Below are 22,838 nucleotides of genomic sequence, written 5' to 3'. Positions count from 1 at the left end.
TGGTTTCCTACCACAGTGCCGCAGACTTTTGAGAAACTGGCTGACTTTATTCAGAGGCTCTACATAATGCCCTAAGGCTTTTTCCTCCCCTCCCACTCTCTCCACTGGAAGCCTGCAAAGCTGACTATATATATGAATTTTAGTTACTATTCTTAATCTCTTACCTAGTTCCTGGAATGATGATACTGCGGAATGATGTTGAGCTATTAATGTTATCTGATAATACATTCATTCACATGTTAAAAGGAAGCTCGTAATAATTTATGAGGCTGTAATCACAGATGTAATTAGATTGGACAGAGAGATTTGTCTTCTTTCTATATTGAAGATAATTCTGAAATTTAAAGAGAATGTTTTTTTATCTGATCCACCTTATTAATGATTTATCATTACATAACCAGTATGAAGACTGCCTTGCAGCAGAGATCATATTTTTTTCTTCCCTCTTTAGTTTCGATTTTCATCATCTGCAGAGATTTTAATGATGGTTGCTGGTAGTTTGTGTGCTATTGTTCATGGAGTGGCCCAACCAGCCGTGTTGCTTGTGTTTGGTGCAATGGCAGACACATTTATCGAATATGACATTGAAATGCAAGAGCTTAAAGATCCAAACAAGACATGTGTAAATAACACCATAGTGTGGATTAATGGTACTATTCATCAGAATGAAAAGAACACCACAATAAAATGTGGGTAAGTATGGATGTTTTCATTGTTATCATATCCCATTGTTATCATAGCTTGTCAGAGAATGCATTGCTATTGAAGGTCCTGTTCAGCCTCTAAATCTTATCTTTTCTGTTCATAAGGTAGAAAGGAGGCATGGTTCTTGTTACATAGTCCTGTTTCTGAGCTGGTGATATTATCTGGAGGGGACAGAAGGTCAGCTTGGATCTTGGTCTTCCAGTTATATTTGTCAGCAATAATATTTTCCGATTATGGTTGTTCAGATAACAGATATAGATGTTACATATCTGAGTTCATTAATCTATTTTTTTCTGATTACACTGTAGGTAGTAATGACTTCTGGTCATTCTGGTCTGGATTTAGTCACCTGTAGGTGCCTGCTGACTTCTGAGCAAGTTAGCTGAACTTATGTCACTGAAGAAATGAGCATTTCTAGAATGCAATTCATCTTAGCTTATGGGGGATGTCTGAGGCAGATCAAAAGAACTGTCCCATAAGACTGGCTGTTTCTTTCCTTTAAATATAACAAATGGAGTCTAGAAAATTCATTCAGATACAGATATCTGTAAAGGCCAAATTTGAACCTATAACCTTTCCTAAGAATCATTTCTTGGTGCATCTTTACAAGAGTTTTCTAATCTCTGAGTGACATTTCATTACATACTTAATTGGAATTATAAGTTACTTGTCTAAAGGTCTCTGAAATTCAGGGCACATGGGAAGCTATTCATATTCCTAGATATAGGTGATTAGGGACAAATTATTTTGCTCTAGGCCATCCAAAACAGCCTTCGGAGATGGGCTGGCAGATAAAATACAGGATTTACTACTGACCTCTGTACCTCTGAAGGAGCCACTACTGACTAGGCAAGACACATTCACAGAACCATAGAATAGTTTGAGTTAGAAGGGATCATCCCCTAGTTTCAATTTCCTTGCTATGAACAGGGACACTTTCCACTAGATCAGGTTGCTCAAAGCCTTATTCAAACTGGCCTTGAACAATTCCATGGATGAAGAATCCACAACTTCTCTGGGTAACCTGTTTTAATGTCTCACCATCCTCACAGTGAAGAATTTCTATATAACATAAAGCTGCTTCTTTACAGTTTAAAGCCATTTCCCCTCCATGCCTCCATGTAAAATGTCTCTCCTGCTTTATTGTAGACTTCCTCAGTGTACTAGATGGTGCTTTAAGATCTCCCCACAACTTTCTCTTCTCCAGGCCAAACAAGCCCATCTCTCTTGGCCTGCTCCAGCCCACTCATCATCTTCATGGCCTTCTTCTGGACTTGCTCCAGCAGGTCCATGTCCTCCTTATGATGGTACCCCAGAGCTGGATGCAGCTCTCTGGGTGTCACCAGAGCAGAGTAGAGACGCAAAGTCCCCTCCCTTGATCTGCTGGCCACACTGCTCTGCATGCAGCCCAGAACATGGTTGGCTTTCTAGGCTGAGAGCACACATTGCTAAGTCAGGTTAAACTTTGTCCACCAGCATCCCCCAGTTGTCTCCCCAGGGCTGCCCACAATCCATTCTTCTCCCAGCCTATGTTTGTGCTTGGGATTGCCCTGACTCAGGGGCAGGACTTTACTCTTGGCCTTGTTGAATTTCATGAGGTTCACACAGTCCCACCCCTCAAGCCTGGCAAAGTCTCTCCGGATGGTATCCCTTCCATCCAGCATATCAACTGCACCCCACAGCTTGGTGTCATCAGCAAACCTGCTGAGTGTGCACTCAAACCCACTGTCCACTTTGTCATTGACAAAGATGTGAAACAGCACTGGTCCCAATACCAACCCTTGAGAAACCTCATCTGCCACTGGTCTCTACATGGACATTGAGCCCTTGACTGCCACTCTTTGAGTGCAACCATCCAGCCAATTCCTTATCCACCGAATGGTCCATCTACCATGTCTCTCCAGTTTAGAGACAAGGATGTCTCTCCAGGTTAGAGACAAATCCAGCTGGTAGATGATGTCAGTCACACTTCCCTCATCCATCCATGCTGTAACTCTGTCATAGAATGCCACCAAATTTGTCCAGCATGAATTGCCCTTAGTGAAGTCACACTGGCTGTCACCAGTCACCTCCATATTTATCGTGTGCCTTGGCACAGTTTCTAGGAGGATCTGCTCCATGATCCTAATTATCATGTAAAATTGTTCTGGATATCTGTGTCAGATAACTTAGGTTAACAACCTAAGTTGTTTCCATGACTGTTTTTTGTCAGAGATCAAGTCAGGTGCAGAATGTTCCCTTTGTGGCTTAAAATTTCAGGGTACAAAATTTTGGGTAAATTAAATAAGAATTTCTGTTCTGCAGGATGTTTTTGAAAAAGTTTTCTAAATGCATAACCTATAACAACCTATTTCAAAACAGATTAATCGCAAAAGCAGCAATTCAGTGCCCTTCACTGATATTAGGAGTAATTATCAGTACTACTTGTGTAACAGACAAATTATCATTTTAGATTAGCAAGTTTATGGTAGAAAGTAATATTTTATTTCACTTTAGCAGCCCTCACTTCTCCCTATAAAATGCAGTTGAAATCTGAATGTTATTAGTTGCTATAATGGCACAAAGCAAGCACATTCCACATCTAATGAAAACTTGTCAGGCAGCTCTTCTCTGAAACACCCTCTCACCTGTGCTGTTTTGGAGCAGGCAGTTTGGGGGCATTTCCTGGAGACTACAGGTGTGCTGCAGGATGGTGGAGCTTTTTTGGGTAGCTGTCAGCTCCCAACCCCTGTGCAACAGCCTGAACAAGGAAACCAGCCACTTGCAATAGCCTCGGTATTGGGAAACAATGCCTCTGTTAGCAGAGCAAGCTGACTTCCACCTGGTCTGAATCTAACTTGAGGATCTGATTAGAAACCTGTGAGAAACTTAAAACAGTATTACTCACTTCTTTTTTCCTTTTTTTTCCTTTTTCTTTTTTCAGGCTGCTGGACATTGAACATGAAATGACCAAGTTTGCAGGATACTATGCAGGAATTGGTTGTGCCATACTTGTGTTAGGATACCTCCAAGTCAGTATTTTGTTTTCCATTTTGATTTTAAAGTTTAAATCATGAAATAATTAAGGTTATAATTATTATGTTGGTTTTAACTGCTTAGCTACTTATTAGAGCAGAACAGATGCTTTCAGTTCTCATTTCTTGGCTGAAATATGTTAGCTCTGGCAATCTGAGAGCTCCTTGGATTTGGGCATGCATACCTTTGTAAAAGGATGTATTTTACCCACACCACTGATCAAGTGCAGCTACTATGGAATCCACATGCCCTCCAAAAATAACAGCTGAAGGGCATGCAGATTCCCAGTAGGCATGTCGACTTTGTTGAGCCCTGCTTTTGTTACAGAGATATTACAGAGCAATACTAGTGTAAAACTAATGTTGAAAAAGAATTGTACCCCACATATTTGTAGTAATTGTTTGGTCCTTATTACTGAAGTCAGTCAAAAGCTTGGATGATTCCTGCAAAGTCTGCTGAAGGGCCCATGGCTTTTGAAGCTTTTCACAATCACAAACATCACTTGTCAATCTCCTTCCTGAAAACTATCCAAGAATTTTGCAGAGGCAGGATGGCTGCCATCCCTTTATTACTTACATTTGTAGATAGAAAAAATGTTGTCCATATGGCATTCATGTAACAGCATAAGTAATTTAACTTGCCTCTCCTCCCATCTTATCAGAACTGAGACAAATGCCTGATCCAGAGACTATATAAAATTGTTGGATTATTTAAAGATCAAAACAGCTATCATGTCTAGGTAGCCAGAATATATTTTACCTGAATAGTGATTTTATCAATAGCCTTTCCCATTCTAGCCAAATTGCTTTTTCTGGTTTGTTGGGAGTAGAAAGACTTTTTACTGCAATTATCAGCTATTTTGTGCTTTTCCCAGATCTGCTTTTGGGTTATGTCTGCAGCTCGTCAGATACAGAAAATCAGGAAAGCTTATTTCAGGAAAATAATGCGAATGGATATAGGCTGGTTTGACTGTACATCTGTAGGAGAACTGAACACCCGAATTTCTGAGTAAGTAATCTAAGAAACCCATATGCTACAGGAAACATTTTGCAATTCCTTCCAAACACTGCAGAATGCCAATAATCAGGCGTATGACAAACACCTGTTAGTGGAAATACAGCTTTGTTCGTGGGAGCAGCAACCAGACTGATTAGCTCTCCCATCTTTGAACTAAGTACCGTAACTGTTGAGCCACAATTATTTCCCTTTCATGCCTTGTCTGACAGCAAATGTGTCGGTGGGTGGGTGGGTTAGATGGGCTTTGGGATGGGTTTTTTTTTTCCAGTTTGTTCTCTCCTCTCTTCTCCTTTTGTGCCCAGTCATTTCAGAGTGATCTATAATTTGGCTGCCAGTGCACACTTCCTGAATCAGCTGGGGCACAGTAGTAAGAGCCAGCTAGTGAACCAGTCTGCTGCCAGAACATTTCCTGGGAATGGACAGTATATTCTTTGCAATATTCATGCCTAAAAGGCTTCTCCCTTGCAAAGACATCAGGTTTTCTCATTGTACTCCAGGGTCTTTATATGGGGTAGTTGTGAAAGAACAGGGATGAGGATGGGCCCTCTCCACTGAAAAGCACCTAACCCAAATGTGGCCAAGACCTGCAACACAAACTGAAGTTATGCTCACCATCTTCTGTTGATTTTTGTTGCTGCTGTTATTGTTTTCCAGTGATGTTAACAAAATTAATGAGGCTATTGCTGATCAAGTAGCAGTCTTCATCCAGCGCATAACCACCTTTGTAGGTGGATTCCTCCTGGGATTTGTCAGTGGCTGGAAACTGACCTTAGTAATCATTGCAGTCAGCCCTCTGCTTGGGATTGGAGCAGCTCTCTATGGCTTGGTGAGTGAATTGTGAAAGGTTCACATTGAGCAATACTGAACAGGAAAGATCTGATTACACCTCAGAAAGCTGTGAGGATTGGTGAAGTTGATTACACCCCTTTAAAGTCAAGATAGATTATGGTCCCAGCAGCACTGAGGGGAGGGGGGAGGGATGGAGGAAGGGGTGTGGTAGAGGGGAGGGGGCTTTGCTCTCACTTTGTTTTTTCTGATTCCCAGAATAAGAAACCCTGCTTCTAAGAGGGGAGTGTAAGCTTACCTTCTTGTGGGTCCTGTGGATGGGTGTTAATGCTGAGATCAGAAGCTGGCCTTTACCTTTTTCAATTACTACACACTTGCTTTAGATGGCTACAAGATACAAGACTTGATTTCTCTATGTAAATTAGAGACTTTTATGGGTGATAAGTTTCAGACACATAAAATAGTTGAAAACACTACTCAAACTTACCTCAAACTGTCCCTGCTCCCAGAAGCTGCTGCACCTTCTCTAGTTGTTCCTGTTCTGCTTCTCCATCCACTTCCTACAAACTTCCTGTCACTGTATAAAGGACAGTGAAAAGGGAAACTGCAGGATCCTCTGCCCTCTCATCTCCTCTCCCACACTCAGCAGGGCTGGGTAATTCCTGCTCATCCTCTTCATTCTTGTTGGGTTCAGTCCTCTGGCAATCTCATTTCTTTCACATCAGGAACAGCTCGCTATCATTTTGCTATCAAACATCTAATGTAACTGTGACTAATTTCTTGTTCTCCAGCTCTCCTTTAGCACCTTGTGATGGCTGCAAGTAGCTGATATGAATAATGACTCGTGAAGTGGAAGATCAGAAGCTTGGCAGGGAATGAAATAAAACCCAAAATGTTTCTTCTTCATTTGTTCCACCTTATTCCTCTTTATCTTTGTAATTTTCTCCCTTTCCATTCTTACTTAACCCATCTCTTTCCAGTCACATACTTACTTTTAAGTTTTTCCTCATTATGAGCCTTTTCAGCCCAAGTCTTTGTTTTGCATCATGAAGAAAACAGACCCAAAGTCAATTCGGTCTTCAAAAAGGACTGATAGATGCAAGGGGTAGGGTATTTAGAAAGAGAAAGGAAAGACTGACACATTACACTTTCTAATGATATCGTTCCCAAGTCAATGTGGTATCTCTGTGTAGAATTGCAAATTACTATATTTTTTTCCATTAATTTGAGCATTTTTTGACTCTAAGTAAGCTTTTGGCATCCAGTGAGCTCTTGGTTGCTATGTAGGGACCTGTTTGCTAGCAGCCCACAAAAAAAGCACAGCGGTGGCAACTTCTGTTTTTTTCCTCCCCCACCACTACAGTTACCTCTTCTTCCCGAAGAAGATCTGCCACAGTGGTAAAGGGCTGCTCCTGGCACTTAAGCTCTCCCTTCCTCCCACTGTGCACAAACCTTCAGTCTGCAATCTGCTTCAGCCTAGTTAGAGCAGAGAGAGGGAGGGAGGGAGGCAAGGAAAGCAGGAGTTGTCAGCTGCTCTTTCTAGATATTTGGAGCAGAACTGTTGTAAAACATATGCTACAAAGGTGTATGCCCTGGCACCAGAAGACCTAAGACTTCTAGTGTGCAGCATGCCTAATAAAAGCTTGCTTGGAGTGCAGGAGGTGACCCGGTGCAGAGCAGCCAGCACAGGGTGATGGCCAGCATTGCTCATCACTGTCCTTTTCTGTACCTGAAGTTCAGGTGTAACCAGCACTGCTTATGCTTTTGTAGGCTGTGGCAAAACTAACAGGCCGAGAATTAAAGGCTTATGCAAAAGCTGGAGCTGTGGCTGATGAAGTGCTCTCATCCATCAGAACAGTGGCTGCTTTTGGTGGAGAGAAGAAAGAAGTTGAAAGGTTTGTTTGAACAAACTCTAAGGTCTCTGATTTCTTTTTCCTGAAGCAATGTAATGCTGTAATGCACATCTGATTCATAAGAATTAATTGCTATATTCTACAACTATGACTATCTAGTAGCTTTGAAACTTATATGCATGTATGTTTCAGAAATTTAGGTTTCAAGTAATGTATGTAGAATTAGTTTTATAGTTCAGTCTATCAGTGAAATAAAGCATCAGCAATACCATCTTCAATTCATGCTTACTTGGAGGAAGAACATTCTGTCAAATTTTTCTCTAAACACTGTCTTTTGCAACATATCTGAAGACTTTGAGTACTTTCAAGTTAAGTAGGAGAATTAGTTTCATTAGTTTCATCAGGACATCCTCATGATGACATTCAATCATGACATCATTTTTCATCAGAAAAACAACAGATTTTTCTTCTGCAAATTTCTCTTAAATTCTATGAAAACATAACATGGCTGTAGGATGTGCTCTGGAGTATTGGCCAAATTCTCAAATCCTGTTTTAATCTGCTAAAACTCCAAACCCCATGATGAGGTGTCTGCAATGAGTGTGGCTTTTCTTGTGCTTATTACACTAGAACATACAAGGATTTAATGATCTGGGAGCATTGCTGGTTTCAGCAGTGATCTCTCACTTCAGTGATTCTGTATCAACCCTATGTGTGGACATTCTGCTGAGTCATCAAAGGTGCCTCATATGATCTTTGCTAATTTTGAAATTTCTGTCAAATTTATTTAATTCCCTCTTATTTTTCTCTCTTTCTACAGATATGATAAGAACTTGGTGTTTGCTCAACACTGGGGAATTCGAAAAGGAATGATAATGGGATTATTCAATGGTTACATGTGGTTTATAATTTTTCTAAGTTATGCATTAGCCTTTTGGTATGGCTCTAAACTTGTCCTTGAGGAAGAAGAATATTCACCTGGTACTCTTCTTCAGGTACTCATTTTAGTTTGATGCAATGTTTCTGGACTGTTCTTTATAATAATAATTCTGGAACACATATCTGTTCTGGTATCTGGTGGCTCCATGGTAACAAACATTATTTGTGTCTTTTAAAGATCATTACTCACTATATGTATGACACAAGTGGGTAAGATTAAAAAAAAAATCTATGTTTATTTTAAATATTTTTAATATTACCTATGGTTATCAGAATAATGCCTTCATTTGACAGCCCACACAATTAGCAGAGGCCTGTAACTAGCTTTTCCATTTTGTGGTCAGCGTGGGGCTTCTGGGATGTTGGCTTTTCTAAAGAATTTTATGATGAAAAATGTTGTGGTAAAGTGACACCTAACCAAAGAAAGTCTTGTCATATCTAATTTCTCATGAACACTTTGTGTTCCTTTGAGAAACCATTTCCTGTTGTTTTGTTTTTACAAAGGCCATGTAAACATGTATGAAGGTAAAAACACACCTGGCTGTGGCTCCTGCAGCATGTACAAAAACTGTGTTAACCTGCACAGCACTCATGCATTCACTTCTTCACAGTAGGTGCTTTAGACACCTCTGGGCTCAATGCAACAAAGCCAATATCTACAGGTATTTTGGTTAGTTGCTTAAGCCAGGACTGCCCAAATGGCAGACTCCAGTCCAAATGCAGAACAACTTTTCCTGAACCTTAGTAAGTTCTGGGTATTCTGATGAGAAATCTACTTTTGCTTCTTCTCTCCTGTTGCACACCGTGAGAGTTCCCAACCACCTGCTGCACACAGTGCAAAGCTTCCTGCTAAATGGAACTTAGCAAATTACCCTGAGAATGTTGTAAACCTGAGTCGTTCTGTTCAAGGAGGAAATCATTTGCACCTGCTCTCAGTACCCATAGTTGATATGAGGTGGTGCTGTGAAAAACAAAGTGAGCAATTCCTTTGTCTTGCTATAGTCCAGTGCTTCCAAATGACAAATAGTGGGGAGCTACCCTGTAGCTGAAAAACTGTGGCTGCCAATGGAGAGTCTCCCTTATGCCCTTCCTCACAGCTTCCAGTCATCTTTCTTCTACTTTGTATTTCTACCATACACTCCTAGTTTGGCAGGGGGCAGGAGGGGGAATTTCTAGATACAAAACATTGAAATATGCTTTTCCTGCTCTCTCAAAAATTCATACACCCACCACACTGCATTGAGATGTACTAAATATTGCCTTCCCTTCTTCTTTTGCCAGGTGTACAGAACATGCTCCTTCATGTTCATGACAGACTCTGACAGGCACAGAACCCCCTTGCTTTAAGACTTGCTCCCACAAGAAAATTAGCTGATAGTAAAGCTGAGTGTAAATGTATGGCATGATCTCTACATCCCAGCGAAGATATTTACAGTGCACAGTATGCATTCAGTAGATTCCTCCACTTCAGCTACAGGGATATTCCCAGTGAACATCATTATACTGCAAAGGAGAACTGAGACCTGTGTACTGTTATTTCTTTCTCAACAGTAGCGTTTCCTTAAACAATTTGCCCCAGTGTATATCCTGAGTTCTGTTTGTGTTGGATCCAAAAGCTTATCTGGGTCCTTGATAGCTTCTTAGCAGAATTTCCAGGCCAAGCTAGAGCAAATGATTACATACCAGACATAACATTCCATGTCTCCTTATGTGCAGGGTGAATGTTCAAACTAGCACCCACAATAAAGCAACAAAATGGACCAAAAGCCTACACCAAAGGCATTGTCCAACCCTTATGACCTGTTCTGCCAAAACATCTCTGTAACTGAAAAACTGAGGAGAAGTAAAACAGTAAATTCTAGGAAAAAGCCTGTCAAAAATGTTCAAAAGCACACCCCTTATGGCAGCACTATGAAGAATAAGCTATACTTAAAATACAATGCAGAAACAGACAATGAAATAATTTGCATCTATGTGGTATACAAATGCTAAATAAGGCTCTACCTTCTTTACGTTTACCACCTTCTACTGTCCTGTTCTTTGAAGCCCCTGCCAGCATTTGCAGTCTTAGTTCCTGTCTATATTTAAGAACCTCCATATAAACCTTTGATAGAAATGAAGTATTGGCAGCTCTTAGGATATTTTGAACACTTTTGTGTTTTAGTTGATATGCTACAGCTTCACTCGCTTCTGATTGCAAGGCCACACACCAGGGCTCAATTCTTGGACTCAAGGGTCCTCTGATATTCAATACTCTATCCAGCTGCCTTTATTGTCTGTCAGTCTTCCCTGGAAGAGCAGATGCTGTTGCTCATTTTCTCTCATGTTGTCCTAGGCTTAAGCAAAAAAGGGATCCTTGGGCTTTCAGAAGGGGATCATTAGTGAGTAACTCTTCATTTTGGTTTTTAGAAAAGGACTTAAAACCATGAGCCCATTGGGTATGTGCTATCTGTAGAAACTGTCCACCCACACTGATAGAATAATTTCACCTCAAAAAGTGGCTTATCCAGTGTTGGCAGCAACCCTTACACTTCATTTCTCTGTTAGACAGAGAAAAAAATATTCTCTACAGCTGTACCTCCTCAAAAGTAAGTTTTGTCAGTATTGGATGAGACAGGAGCTGCTATATACAAAGATTGTAATACAGTGTTTTAAGCTTCTTTCTATTTTTGCTTACTGGTAAAAGGCATCTCTGAAATAATCTAATTCCCACCAATGTCCTGTTCCAGATCTTGTTTCAAGGAAAAGGCACACAGTCAAACTGAGATGGCTTAAAAATACATCAGTGGCCTCTCAGTAAATGCATACTAGATGCATACTTTTTTAGGCAAAGGCAAATATGAGTTGATTTACTTCAGCCTCAAGCAGAGCTTTGAAAGACAGCAAAAATGCCTTCTGAAATGCATTTATTTGCTTTCTCGTTGGCTAATAATGCTCATTTAGTGAATCACTTCAGTTCAGCAGATGCATGAGAAGTCATAAAGCTACTGTAGTTAGTTTGTCTGTCTAAGCTGTAAGCTATAATAAAAATGTGATGTCATACTTTGTTAACTTCTTTTTCCACTTCTTCAGGTTTTCTTTGGTGTTTTAATAGGAGCGTTAAATCTTGGCCAGGCATCTCCCTGTCTAGAAGCCTTTGCCACTGGTCGTGGGGCTGCAACAAATATTTTTGAGACAATAGATAAAGTAAGTAATGCATTTCTAAGCTGTGTTACTTTGTAGTGGAAAAATAATTAAATATGCCTGAAGTACTACTAGTTTTTTCTGCGGTGTAGATGAGGAAAAATGATTCCGATAAAGAAAAGCTGACTGTGCAATAGAAAAGTCTAGTGGGATGCACATGGGCTCAAAGAACACATTGAACAGATTTCTTAAGTGGCCTGGTTCTGAGATCTGAAGCTTTACCTAAGCTGCTGCTGTTCTTTGCTCCCTTTTCTCCTTACATGCAATTACTCATCAGTGCTGGCCCATGGAAGGTGCACTGGCAGGCAGTAATAGCCACTCTGCAACCAAACTTGCAGCAGCCATCCCATAGCTCCCAGCTCCCAGATGGCATCCAAAGCTGTGGCTCTGTTGGCATTAGTGGTAAAGGTGGCCTCTGTCACCTGTCCCAGAGCTACCCTGAGCAAAAATGGGATCAAATGAGCACAGGCACTGGTCATGCAGCTGTCATAAATGTTAATCACAATATTATCTAAACAGATACTTGAAATAATTGTATGAGAGACCCTGAGATGCCATGAAATTTACTGATTCCTTTCTTGAAGATACCTTTCTATAGCTTTATAAATTTAGTGGTTGGAAATATACTGTTGATTTCTTAAAGTATGTATTATCTCTGTTCACTGACAAGATTTATTGTGCTGAAAGCTGTGTAAATACAGTAAAATGCTGCTTGTCTTCTACAGAGCACATAAGGCTACAGTAATGCTAGCAGTTTTTAGTAACCCTTCAAACTTCTGTAATAATGACAAAACACATACACTTCATAATCTAAAGCTCTAAAATGTACTGAAAATAGAGGTGAATTAGGGATGTGTTTTTCTGAGAAAAAATTTAAAATCATTAAGAGTTGCAACAGTAAGGATTAATCACAATATTGAGGATAAGGGTGAGTCACATAACCTTAGGGTAAAAAAAACAAACCAACATCACATTTCATCTATCTAGAGAAAGGGTGACAAAATTAGATCCATCTGCTTGCCACATTTGTAGATTTGTGATTAGACAGTACAAGCACAGCTCTGCCCTGGGATTAAAACTAGTCATGTTGAGGTTCTCATTTGCAGGATCAGTGAAACTTCTTCATAGATTAGTACTGGAATTTAAGTTATATTCCTAAAGTGGAACCAATCTTGTAGCTGTTCTTAACATCTTAGAACATACACATTTTTCATCTTAACTTTCCTTTCAATCTGTTAGGCTATATTAAAAAAGCATGCACATTTCAGTTATCAAATATTCATTGCTATAGTTTTAATTTACTGTTTATATTCCATGCTTCAGAAATCTATCCTTAAAAAATTTTATTTCTTTGGGATTCCTCAAATTTCTCAGTTCTCCGCTCATGTCAGACAATCCACAACACCCAAAACCTGGCCAAAAGTAAGCGAGACCCAAAGCACTTCTTAGGAAAACTCCAGTATTTCAGCTCTTAGGACTGGGTGTACAAGGATGGATGTTTTAATTGCCAAGTGGCGAGGCCTGAAGGATTTCAGGAATTAATCAGTTGTTTGGTGCTGTGAGAGGATGTTTTTGAGTGAGGTAGTGCCATTTTATCTCTGAGGAGCTGGCTAAATTAGCTTAGTCAAAATGCCTCTGTCAGTCAGCTACTCAGTTCCAGCAAAAACTGCCTGAGTGGTTGGCTGTGGTATTTTTGCAGTAAGCCTACAATGAGAAGAGGGTGCATCCTTCTTGTCTGTGCTACCCACCCATGCCAACTCCCCCATCACTCTGGCCCTCAATTCCACGTCCCTTGCCTGCTAACCCTGGGGCAGAGCCTGCAGCTGGCTCCATGCAGCCAAGTGCTGTTCAAAAAGAAGTGCCATGGCTTTGTATGGTATTGTATTTATCTAGTGCAGCACTGTTGACTGTTTAACAGCAAATAAATAACCCAATAAATTTCATCCTAGAAACCCACCATTGACTGCATGTCAGAAGATGGCTACAAGCTGGATAAAGTACGAGGAGAAATTGAATTTCATAACGTAACATTCAATTATCCATCCAGACCAGACGTAAAGGTAAATATTCATCACCCACCCTGTGAACATAATTATTGTAAACAAGAAAAATATCCTGGTTCTGCCAGCAATTTCTAGATTTTCCATAGAGATTGTTTTCCAGAAGCCCAGAGTCTTTGCTTAAAAGTAGACTGAATAATTCTTTCATTAAAGTGTTCTTCTGCTTACTGTTTGGCTTATTTTACCATTCTGACATATCCATTGCCACATCTGCATATTCCCTGCTGCTGAACATAAACTCCCAGTAATTCTGGGCAAATTCACCTGCGTACAGCTTCTCTTGCAATCAGTGATGCTCTTGTATCAATGTGTACGAGACAGAACACAAAGTAATGAACTGAATGGTGCAAGGAGATTTTATAAACCTCTTCCATTACCCTGGGAATGCACCATGTGACCCATTTAAAGTCTAGGAAAGGGACAGGAGTGTAGGCTGTATTTGCCACTATTTCTCTACTCCTGTGTTTGAATTGACAAATTCTCCTTGGAAAAGCATGTTATTGGACAAGCATATTAGTGATATTACTTCTAAAGATGGAAGCACATGTTGTATCAGATTTTTCTACAAAATTTCATGGTTACATTCTTAATATCTATGCTGTAGCACACATTCACAATACACACACAGTGTTCTTTAAAGGGAATATAATTAATTAACTTCTCTTGTGTATTATTATTGACTAGTTCTTAATGATGAACAACAAGAACAATGAAAAGTCAAAATCTGCCTGCCTGTTGTAGAAATGAGTGTTCTGTATCTACAAAGTCTTCAAACAGTGTAAAAATATGTGGCTTGCTTTATCCTCTTTCTTCATAATACTTTTTCTGAATTTTGTAAAATTGCTTCAAATCTTTAAGAAACAGAATATATTCACTTGGTTGTATGACTGTGGAGAATTAAAATAGACAGATTCTGTTTCTTTTTATATTTTTTTCCTATCCAGATTTTGGATAACCTTAATATGGTGATTAAAGCAGGAGAGATGACAGCTTTTGTTGGAGCTAGTGGAGCTGGGAAAAGTACAACAATACAGCTCATCCAGCGTTTCTATGACCCCACTGATGGCATGGTGAGTGTCCAGCCTAGAATGTGTTTCTCTGGCCCCAGAAACTGAAAGAATGTCATGGTTTCTTCTCCAAGGTGGGAAGCAATACTACTATCTTTCTTTTAATTTCTTTCTTCTTCTTTTTTTTTTCTCAATTATTTTTTAAATTAGTGAAATATCTTCCTACTCATTTCTTTTAAAAAACTGTGCTTAATAGTCTTATAAAAGCAATTATGTGAAAGAGCAAATTGTTAGGAGAAAATAAAAATTCAGTGCTAAATCTATGTAAAAAACTATGCCTATAGAAATGATAATTCAAGAGTGACAAATGTTTTTTGGAATACACAGTATTGAACATTTAAACATTAACCCATAATATCACTTAGGTATATGCAATTACCACTTAGTAATGGCTTGGCTAAGAATATGAATTATAGCTATTCAGAATGTCATTTTATTTATGAGTTCCTATATCAAACAGGAACACATAATCACAGGCGTTGACCTGTATTTGAGTATATAAAAAACAAAGAAACAAATTACTGTAAATAACATAATCATCACTTTCATGATTACTTTTCATGTGGTTTTATTTCTGGTGCCAAACAGAAATGGGAAATGAAATCAAAGAGCACAACTCTAAGAGCCAATACTACTACCACTGCTTTGCCACCTTCTATATCTGAAAGCTGATTTTTATGCTGGTCATGGAAACAGCATCACAGGCCCTTCACTTCCACTGTGTCTTTCTTAGTCTCTGAAGTGGAGGGCATAATGTCCCTGATTTTTTCCCTGACTTTGTGTCCATGTTCGAATTGTAGATTACCCTGGATGGCCATGACATCCGTTCCCTGAATATCCAGTGGCTGCGCTCACAGATTGGCGTAGTTGAACAGGAGCCAGTGCTCTTTGCCACCACGATTGCAGAGAACATTCGCTACGGGCGGGACGACGCTACCATGGAGGACATCATCCAAGCAGCCAAACAGGCCAATGCTTACAATTTCATCATGGACTTACCACAGGTATGCTCTGCCTTGGAAACTGTTTGGCAGAATTTGATAAGAAAAAAGAATCTTTTTGTCCTTGTGTCCCTCCTAGCCTGCAGCAATTTGTGCTCAGGTGGAAGGATAGAAGATTAATACAGATAGGAGGCAACAACCTTTCCTCTGACTACAGTTATTTAGGCCTTACTACATGTATGCCATGAAGTTATGAAAGCAAACATCCCACCCCCCCCCGCAAAATACAACCCCGAACCCCGAGAAGAATCAGTTCTTCAGGAATCATTTACACAACATTCAATATTATGGTAATAATCATAGTATGGTTTAAAAAATTGTATTTTTCATGTTTTGGAAATATGTTTCTGCTCAGGCCAAAAGCAATGTAGAGCTCAGCCTCCCACTAGCCAGCATTTGTTACTTCACTTGTCTGTACTGATGCTCACAACCTCACCTCCTTGTATGAGCTCTGTAAGCCAGCTAGAGGTTCCTTCTTCTCCAGTTTCTTCCCTGATGATGACAGGGCTTCAATCATTCCTCCTTACAAAGCCCAAATTGGGTAGTATCGAGCTCTCTACTTTTTTTGAATGTTATTTTGTCAAGTAGCTTCTGAAAATGACATGTTACAACAGTGAATGTTATTGACATGATTCAAGTACCATTAACTAATATTAGTACATTGTCTTTATCCTCCATGTATGCATTTTGAGGCTTCCAGGAAACTATTTACTGAAAGGCTGTTCAAAGGCCCCTAGTTATTTCATGGAAATGGAGCTAAAAAAGATTTAGCTCTAAGTGAATATAATGATCCTGTCTCTCAATAGGCCAGGCTTTTGTGTTTATTTAATTCTCTACCTGAACCCAATGCTGCCAGAATATGGTATCCATGAATCACAGACACAGTGTTCATGGGTCACAGGTCATCAGCAGACAAGGCCAGGAAAAGTTTTCTTGTGAATCATCTGATGGAGAGTGGGTGGGTGATTCCTCTCCATTTCAGCTTCTGCTGATATAGCTGTTTCAAGCTGAACCAGTACATCTCACCTTTTTAACCAGTGCATACTTTTGGCATGGGGTTGAAAACCTGATTCAGGCAAAATGATGTTGTACATTATGAAGAAAGTTATTTCACCTGTTGCTCTTTGAATCTGCTGCACTAACAGTGTTTTTGTTTAAAGTCTACTCCAAGGACAAATCTGAGACATTTGACCACTACCTTCACCAGGATCTTAACAGGCTTTTTTCTCATCTGTTTGATTTGAACTTTTTTCCTTCACAGAAATTTGACACTCATGTTGGAGAGGGTGGAAGCCAGATGAGTGGAGGTCAAAAACAGAGGATAGCTATTGCTCGAGCTTTGGTGCGAAACCCCAAAATCCTGCTCCTGGATATGGCTACATCAGCACTGGATAATGAAAGTGAAGCAATTGTCCAAGAAGCACTTCATAAGGTTTGCTATAGTATAGCAAAAATCAGACTCCAAAAAGCAGAAATTATTTATAATGTACCCTGCAGAGGGTGTTCCTGAATTGCAACAAATCAGTCAGAAGCGTTTCTTAATAACTGTTTTATAAGTACAAGTAGAACCTTAGAAATATGGACTGAGAATAATTTTTACTTACATTGGGACATGAACAGAAACCTGTAGCTCCCTTTGCCCAGAAACAGATGCTTCTCTGTGGGCTGTGGATGGAGCTAAAGTCAAAGTGGGATGAAGCCACTAGAAGGACTCCAGTTAGTTTGACAAGCCTTTAGATTGCAGAGCTCATGGGCAGCATTTCAGTGAGCTGTGCTGGGAGTGGGGCTGTTGTTGTCTCCCTCAGGCTCGCCTCGGCCGCACGGCGATCTCCATCGCTCACCGCCTGTCAGCCATCAAAGCTGCCAACGTCATCGTCGGCTTTGAGCACGGCAGGGCTGTAGAGAGAGGAACTCATGAGGAACTCTTGCAGAGAAAAGGGGTTTATTTCATGTTGGTGACCTTACAAAGCAAAGGAGACACGGCACCTAACAGAGAAGAAACACAAAGTAAGTATTTTTTTTATTTTATAAAATAATGTAAAATCCCATAGAATGCAGATTTGTTTTTCTTTTTATAAGGGCTAGTAGCTGCCTTTTTTTTTCTCCCGCTTTTATGGCTGAATTCAATCTTTCATACAAGTAATACACTGCTAGTCCTGGCCAAAGTGATTTTGCTGTATACTCACTGAAAGACCTTCCTAATTTGTCTGATCTGAAATATCCATAATTTTTTAACTCCACTGATTGCCAGAAGTCCAGTTCTCTTGCACTTGGAATTCAGGCACGTTACAGACTATGCTGAAATCATCCTATTTGTTTTCCTAGAAGCAGATTTGAATCAAAGCTTCTGGAAATTAAGGTTCAATAGAATGATTTGTTGTATTTTTGTGAAGCATGCATTAGATATTATTATCTTGAAATAAGAGAGCAATTGCAGAGTTAAAATAGGTAAAAATGCTTTAGCAGTCACATCCGAAGTGAGATGGTCCTTGGGCTAATATTCAGTTAACTTCATTATGTCAAATACAAATTGTGAGACTTGTAAAACATGTAGGTTGAGTAGCAAAGCTATATTACACCCCTTTCCTTCTACGAAGTATTCCATTTATAACTTGGAGGCTATGCACTTTTTTGCAGAACCACAGGTTGCATTCAATTTTGGCACTAACTTCAGAGCTCTGTATACTGTATTTTGCAGCAGCAGAGAATGATGTGGTTGAGCCAAATCTTGAGAATGTCCAGTCATTCAGCAGGGGAAGCTATCATGCCAGTTTACGGTGAGTCTTAAAAATAGTTGTAAATTTAAATGTTTCCAGACTATTCTCAATGTTTCTACCTCATCCCACTATTCCAAAATCCTAATAAATAACTTTTCTGTGTGCTGTGTAAAAGAGGGTTGAATGGCTGCAAGCATTTTACTGAGATAGAGGTCTCTTGCAAAGAAATAGCTTGAGTAATAATGTTACTGATTGAAATCCATGGATGAATAGCAAGGCTCTTAATTTTGGTCCTTTCTATCCATAGTACCTTCTTTCCAATTTTGATCTACTCTGTTAATATTCTGGGTTTGATATTACTAACATACAGCCTTAGTTGTAATATCTAATGCACTTTCTGTCCAGTTGTTTGAAAAATTATTTAATGGCAAACTACTTGAGAAATCAATGCAATCCACAAGCATGTTTTTATTATGGCTTCTACTTTATGAAAGTTAAAGCATTTCACAGCCAGACTTTCTTGTAGCTAGACACTTTCTTCCAGGCAAGCCTATGTCCAACATGTGCAAATGAATACATCTTCTACATTACAGGGTTTTGTCAGAGAGAGAGGTGCTTTGTTTCAGCTTCCTGAATTACTGGTAGTGGTAACAGTGATTTGACTTGGTGTCTTTATAACTTGTGCAAATGTATTAGAACAAGACATTTTTACTTAAAAATACACAGTACATGGTCCATCTAAGAAAACGTCTGAGTGGTATGAGTGGAATATTATTTTGAAAAGTATTTGTCCCAGTTGGTGAGATATTTTCTTCCCAAAAAGGTGAGAGAACATACCTGCTTTGCAAGCATATATTGTTTTTACTAATCTGTAAAGAGCAGGCCATTTCTCTTCTCTTTGCAGAGCTTCACTTCGGGAGCGCTCAAGATCCCAACTCTCTAATGTGGTCCCTGACCCCCCACTGTCTATTGGAGGAGATCCTGCAGAGTCCACTTATCTTACCCCTTCTTATGGAGACGATGATGGAAAGGCACAAAAGGTCAGGTCCCATAGTTTGTTGTTAAATTTTCAACTGAATAGGTTATATTACTTGTTAATGATCACCTGTACCTATGTGCTTGTAGCTTAAGAGTTCTTGGCGGGTATGTCTTAACTTGATCCTTTTCTCTCCTTAAACAAAACCACAGCTTCAATTCTTATCTCTGTGTAAACCCTAGGCTGCTTTTTGATGGCTGTTTTGATTATTGGTCCATATAAAATTTCTAGCAGAGAAATTTTGCTATTTGCTCTCTACCTGTTGGTAAATTGATATATGTTGTAGATAGAGTTGAAAAACATACATTCCTAAAAGCTGAATTAAATGACAAAAAGCAAACTGCTCAGTCTGTGAAGTGTAATTAATGGGCTCTCAGTAATACAAATGGCACTGCTTCTTGTTCAGTAAAGAATAAATTCAGTTTCCTCTAAAAATCATCTGGAGACTTGAGCAGAGAGACACCCTCACTGCAACCTAACCCAAAATCCTTTCACTTCAGTATCCTTGGGCAATCAACTGGCATAGAAAATAAAGGACAGCACGCCTTAAAATGACACAGAATATGTAGGAATTTGCACAGTGGGTTTCCAAAGTGCCTATGAAGCTCCCTGCATCAATTCGCATGGCCGCAGTTGCTCAGTACAGAGAGCAGCAGATAGAAGTTACCCTTCTTGCTATTGCCAAGCCTATTCTGTGGATAAATAGAGGGCTTGAGTGCTATCCCTCTGGCACCAGCTCAGAAAAAAGAGAAAATACAAGATGTTTCCACCCACTCGTCCCTGCACATTTCCAAAAGATAGGTCTTCACAGTGTCTTTTTTGCCTGGCTGTTTCTAGTCATATGAATTGAGGGAGATGAGCAGAGCTGAGCACACAAAGTGTTACAAAAATTCTGCACAAATCAAACTGAAGGATAAGTTATAATTTGATGATGAATATTCTGCCCTTACTGGGCATAATTATGGGAATTCAGCATATAGTTTGAGGATGTTTCACAGAAGGGAGGCATAATTATCATGTAAAAAGCCTAAATCCAGCTATCACTCTGAAATCTCTCTTTTTTTAATGATATCACATACCTGTTAATTTGATGCAGTCTGATCAGTATGGTCACTCACAATACTTTAAAATAGTATTTAAGAGATTGAATGAGTGACAGAAAAAGCTGCTTGTGAGGAGGGAATTTAAATTTTGGCACTGGGTATTTCATCACACCTTGTCTGGAGACAGCTGAAAGGGAATAGCCTGAGTTTCAGTAGCAGAAAATCTCAAACTGGTTGTAAATAACCTCTGCAGCTGGAACAATTAGAGCTGCAAAAGATATGAATCTCTCTCTTTTTTCCCAGGGATGGTAAAGTTTGTTGTTTATTTAAGTGGTTTTTTAAGTAAACTTGACTTACTAGGTCCACAAAAGAGTTCCAGACAGCAGCTGCCCCTCCTGTCCAAAGCTAGAGCAGTTGTTTGGGCCACTAGTTTAATAAATTAGGCTAACTATTTTATCTCACTGTCAAAGGGAGAGCATCACTGATGGAATGCATTCACTTCAGAAATCCAACCTGTTTTTTTTAGGAATCTGTTGTGGAGGAAGATGCCAAGCCTGTACCATTTACCAGAATTTTGAAATACAATGCCTCTGAGTGGCCATACCTGGTGCTTGGATCTCTGGCAGCAGCTGCGAATGGAGCTGTCAATCCACTCTATGCTTTGTTATTCAGTCAGATTCTTGGGGTATGTTATGGTAACATTTTAAAGTGTATTTTAGCTCTGAAACAGAAGAGAGTGAATTTATGATGCACAACTTGACATGTTTTGGCAAATTTTTAGATCTCAAAATGAAAATGGGGTTAACCTTCTCGCCTATAAACAATTATTCAGTAGAGATATTTATATCACTGTCATGAAACTATCATTAGAGCTCTTTGAAGGGGTAAGGTCATCAGCATTTGTCATGTGTTCTTCATTATCTCTTTTGTTCATTTTCCAGGAACTTTTGGGAATGGGTTTCTATACTTGCATACAGTTTATTTTAGATGAGGCAAAAAATACCTCACATGCAGGTACAGTGGAGAGGGACTGCAAAGGTCGTTCTCTGCAGAATTTCATTATACAAACTTCGAAAGCCTTTGAGAAAGCTTTGGATCAGATCTAAAAAATACTTCACTTTTTTTGTTTACATATTTCAGACTCCTTTTTACTGCCTGCTCCCTGCAGAATGCCTAGGGAGAGGTAGGTAGTTGTACCTGGGTTCACAGCCACCAGCAAAGAGTAGGCTTGCATGAATAGGTTTGGAAGCAGGAAGTAGGAATATGCTTTAAACTTTACATTCACTAAAAGATACAATATTATCAAAATCCACTACCACCACCTTTCTTGAAACTTGACAAGTTCTGCCATGAATGTTTATTTCTTCAAAACCTGGTGGTGATAGAAAAAAGGATGTGTCCCCTTTTGTGTAAAAGCTTTCTAGGGAAATGCTTGCCAAGTTGGTGGGGAACTGGAGGGCTGCCTGAAGATATTCAGTGTTGCTCTAACTGGTGCTTAGGAAAGTGTCCTGAATTTTCAAGAATAAGGCTAGAGAAATCCCATCTGTTCAAGCTGTATATTATTAACTAAACAACACATTCACTGGGAACAAAATGGGAATGCCATGGGTTTTTTGTGGTTTTGCTGCCCATCTGATATGCTTCCCGCTTGCTTGCACAGGTCATGGTAGGTACACATGAGTGCAAAAATATATGCCCTAAAAGGTAGACAGATGGAGGTCAAAAACCTACAGGCAGGAAAAAGTGAACGAACGAACGAATGAATGAATGACCGACCCAGCATTTGAGCTCCTGGTAGAAAAGCATGCTAAGAGCAGTGCCAGCAATTTATCAGAAGAAAGATTGACCTTTTGTTGTTTGGTGTTTTGGGAGTATAGTTTTGGCTTAGACATGTCTCACTGGGAAGTTGCTTATAACTTGAATCACATTTACTTGCAGTTTTGCACTTAAGTAAGATCCCATGAGCAGGAGAAAAAAGGATGTTCCAGGCTCTAATATTTCTGCCCAGTGTCCTTGGCCTTTAGGCATAGGTGTGCCACCTCCAAACACTTTTTTAGTGTCCAGACCTCATGTCAAGGACTGTGGCTTTCACTAGCTAGCAGGTGAGACACTGCTGTATGCATTCCACAGTGAATCTTACCTTTGATTCCTTTGGAGAGGAGTCTTCTAGACCTTGGGAGGTCTGGGGCTAACGATACTAAATACCTTCATTGCCAAGGATGAATTCTTACTTTTGAAGGTCTCAGTCTATCAAAGGAGAGAGGCTGCAAGAAAAAGCAAGCCATAATGAACATGAGGGAAGTCCAACATCTGTGTTTTAATATTCATAAATTTAAAACATTTCTGCCTGGTGCAAAAGCAGTCAGGCAGATGGAATATATATCTGCTTTCAGATCTGCCCAAATATCTGCAGTAT

General features: G+C 39.6%; 1 protein-coding gene across 5 annotated transcripts in view; it reads left to right on the top strand.

The window, feature by feature from the left end:
- The window catches only part of ABCB11 (ATP binding cassette subfamily B member 11), a 42,795-nt gene that overhangs the window by 6,857 nt on the left and 13,100 nt on the right, over positions 1-22,838 (top strand). For all 5 annotated transcript variants that reach the window (XM_018911505.3, XM_050976791.1, XM_050976790.1 and 2 more), the window contains exons 6-20: positions 452-693; positions 3,629-3,716; positions 4,595-4,728; positions 5,392-5,563; positions 7,294-7,418; positions 8,197-8,371; positions 11,388-11,501; positions 13,448-13,558; positions 14,503-14,628; positions 15,426-15,629; positions 16,888-17,058; positions 17,432-17,633; positions 18,325-18,403; positions 19,248-19,383; positions 20,949-21,107. In XM_018911505.3, the coding sequence (XP_018767050.1) occupies positions 452-693; positions 3,629-3,716; positions 4,595-4,728; positions 5,392-5,563; positions 7,294-7,418; positions 8,197-8,371; positions 11,388-11,501; positions 13,448-13,558; positions 14,503-14,628; positions 15,426-15,629; positions 16,888-17,058; positions 17,432-17,633; positions 18,325-18,403; positions 19,248-19,383; positions 20,949-21,107 (2,238 nt within the window). The remainder of the gene's footprint in view (positions 1-451; positions 694-3,628; positions 3,717-4,594; positions 4,729-5,391; positions 5,564-7,293; positions 7,419-8,196; positions 8,372-11,387; positions 11,502-13,447; positions 13,559-14,502; positions 14,629-15,425; positions 15,630-16,887; positions 17,059-17,431; positions 17,634-18,324; positions 18,404-19,247; positions 19,384-20,948; positions 21,108-22,838) is intronic.

This window comes from Serinus canaria, chromosome 7 (genome assembly GCF_022539315.1).
Source record: "Serinus canaria isolate serCan28SL12 chromosome 7, serCan2020, whole genome shotgun sequence".
Taxonomy (NCBI): Eukaryota; Metazoa; Chordata; class Aves; order Passeriformes; family Fringillidae; genus Serinus; species Serinus canaria.
The sequence above is the reverse complement of the archived record's forward strand: the minus strand, read 5'-3'. Positions and strand labels throughout refer to the sequence as shown.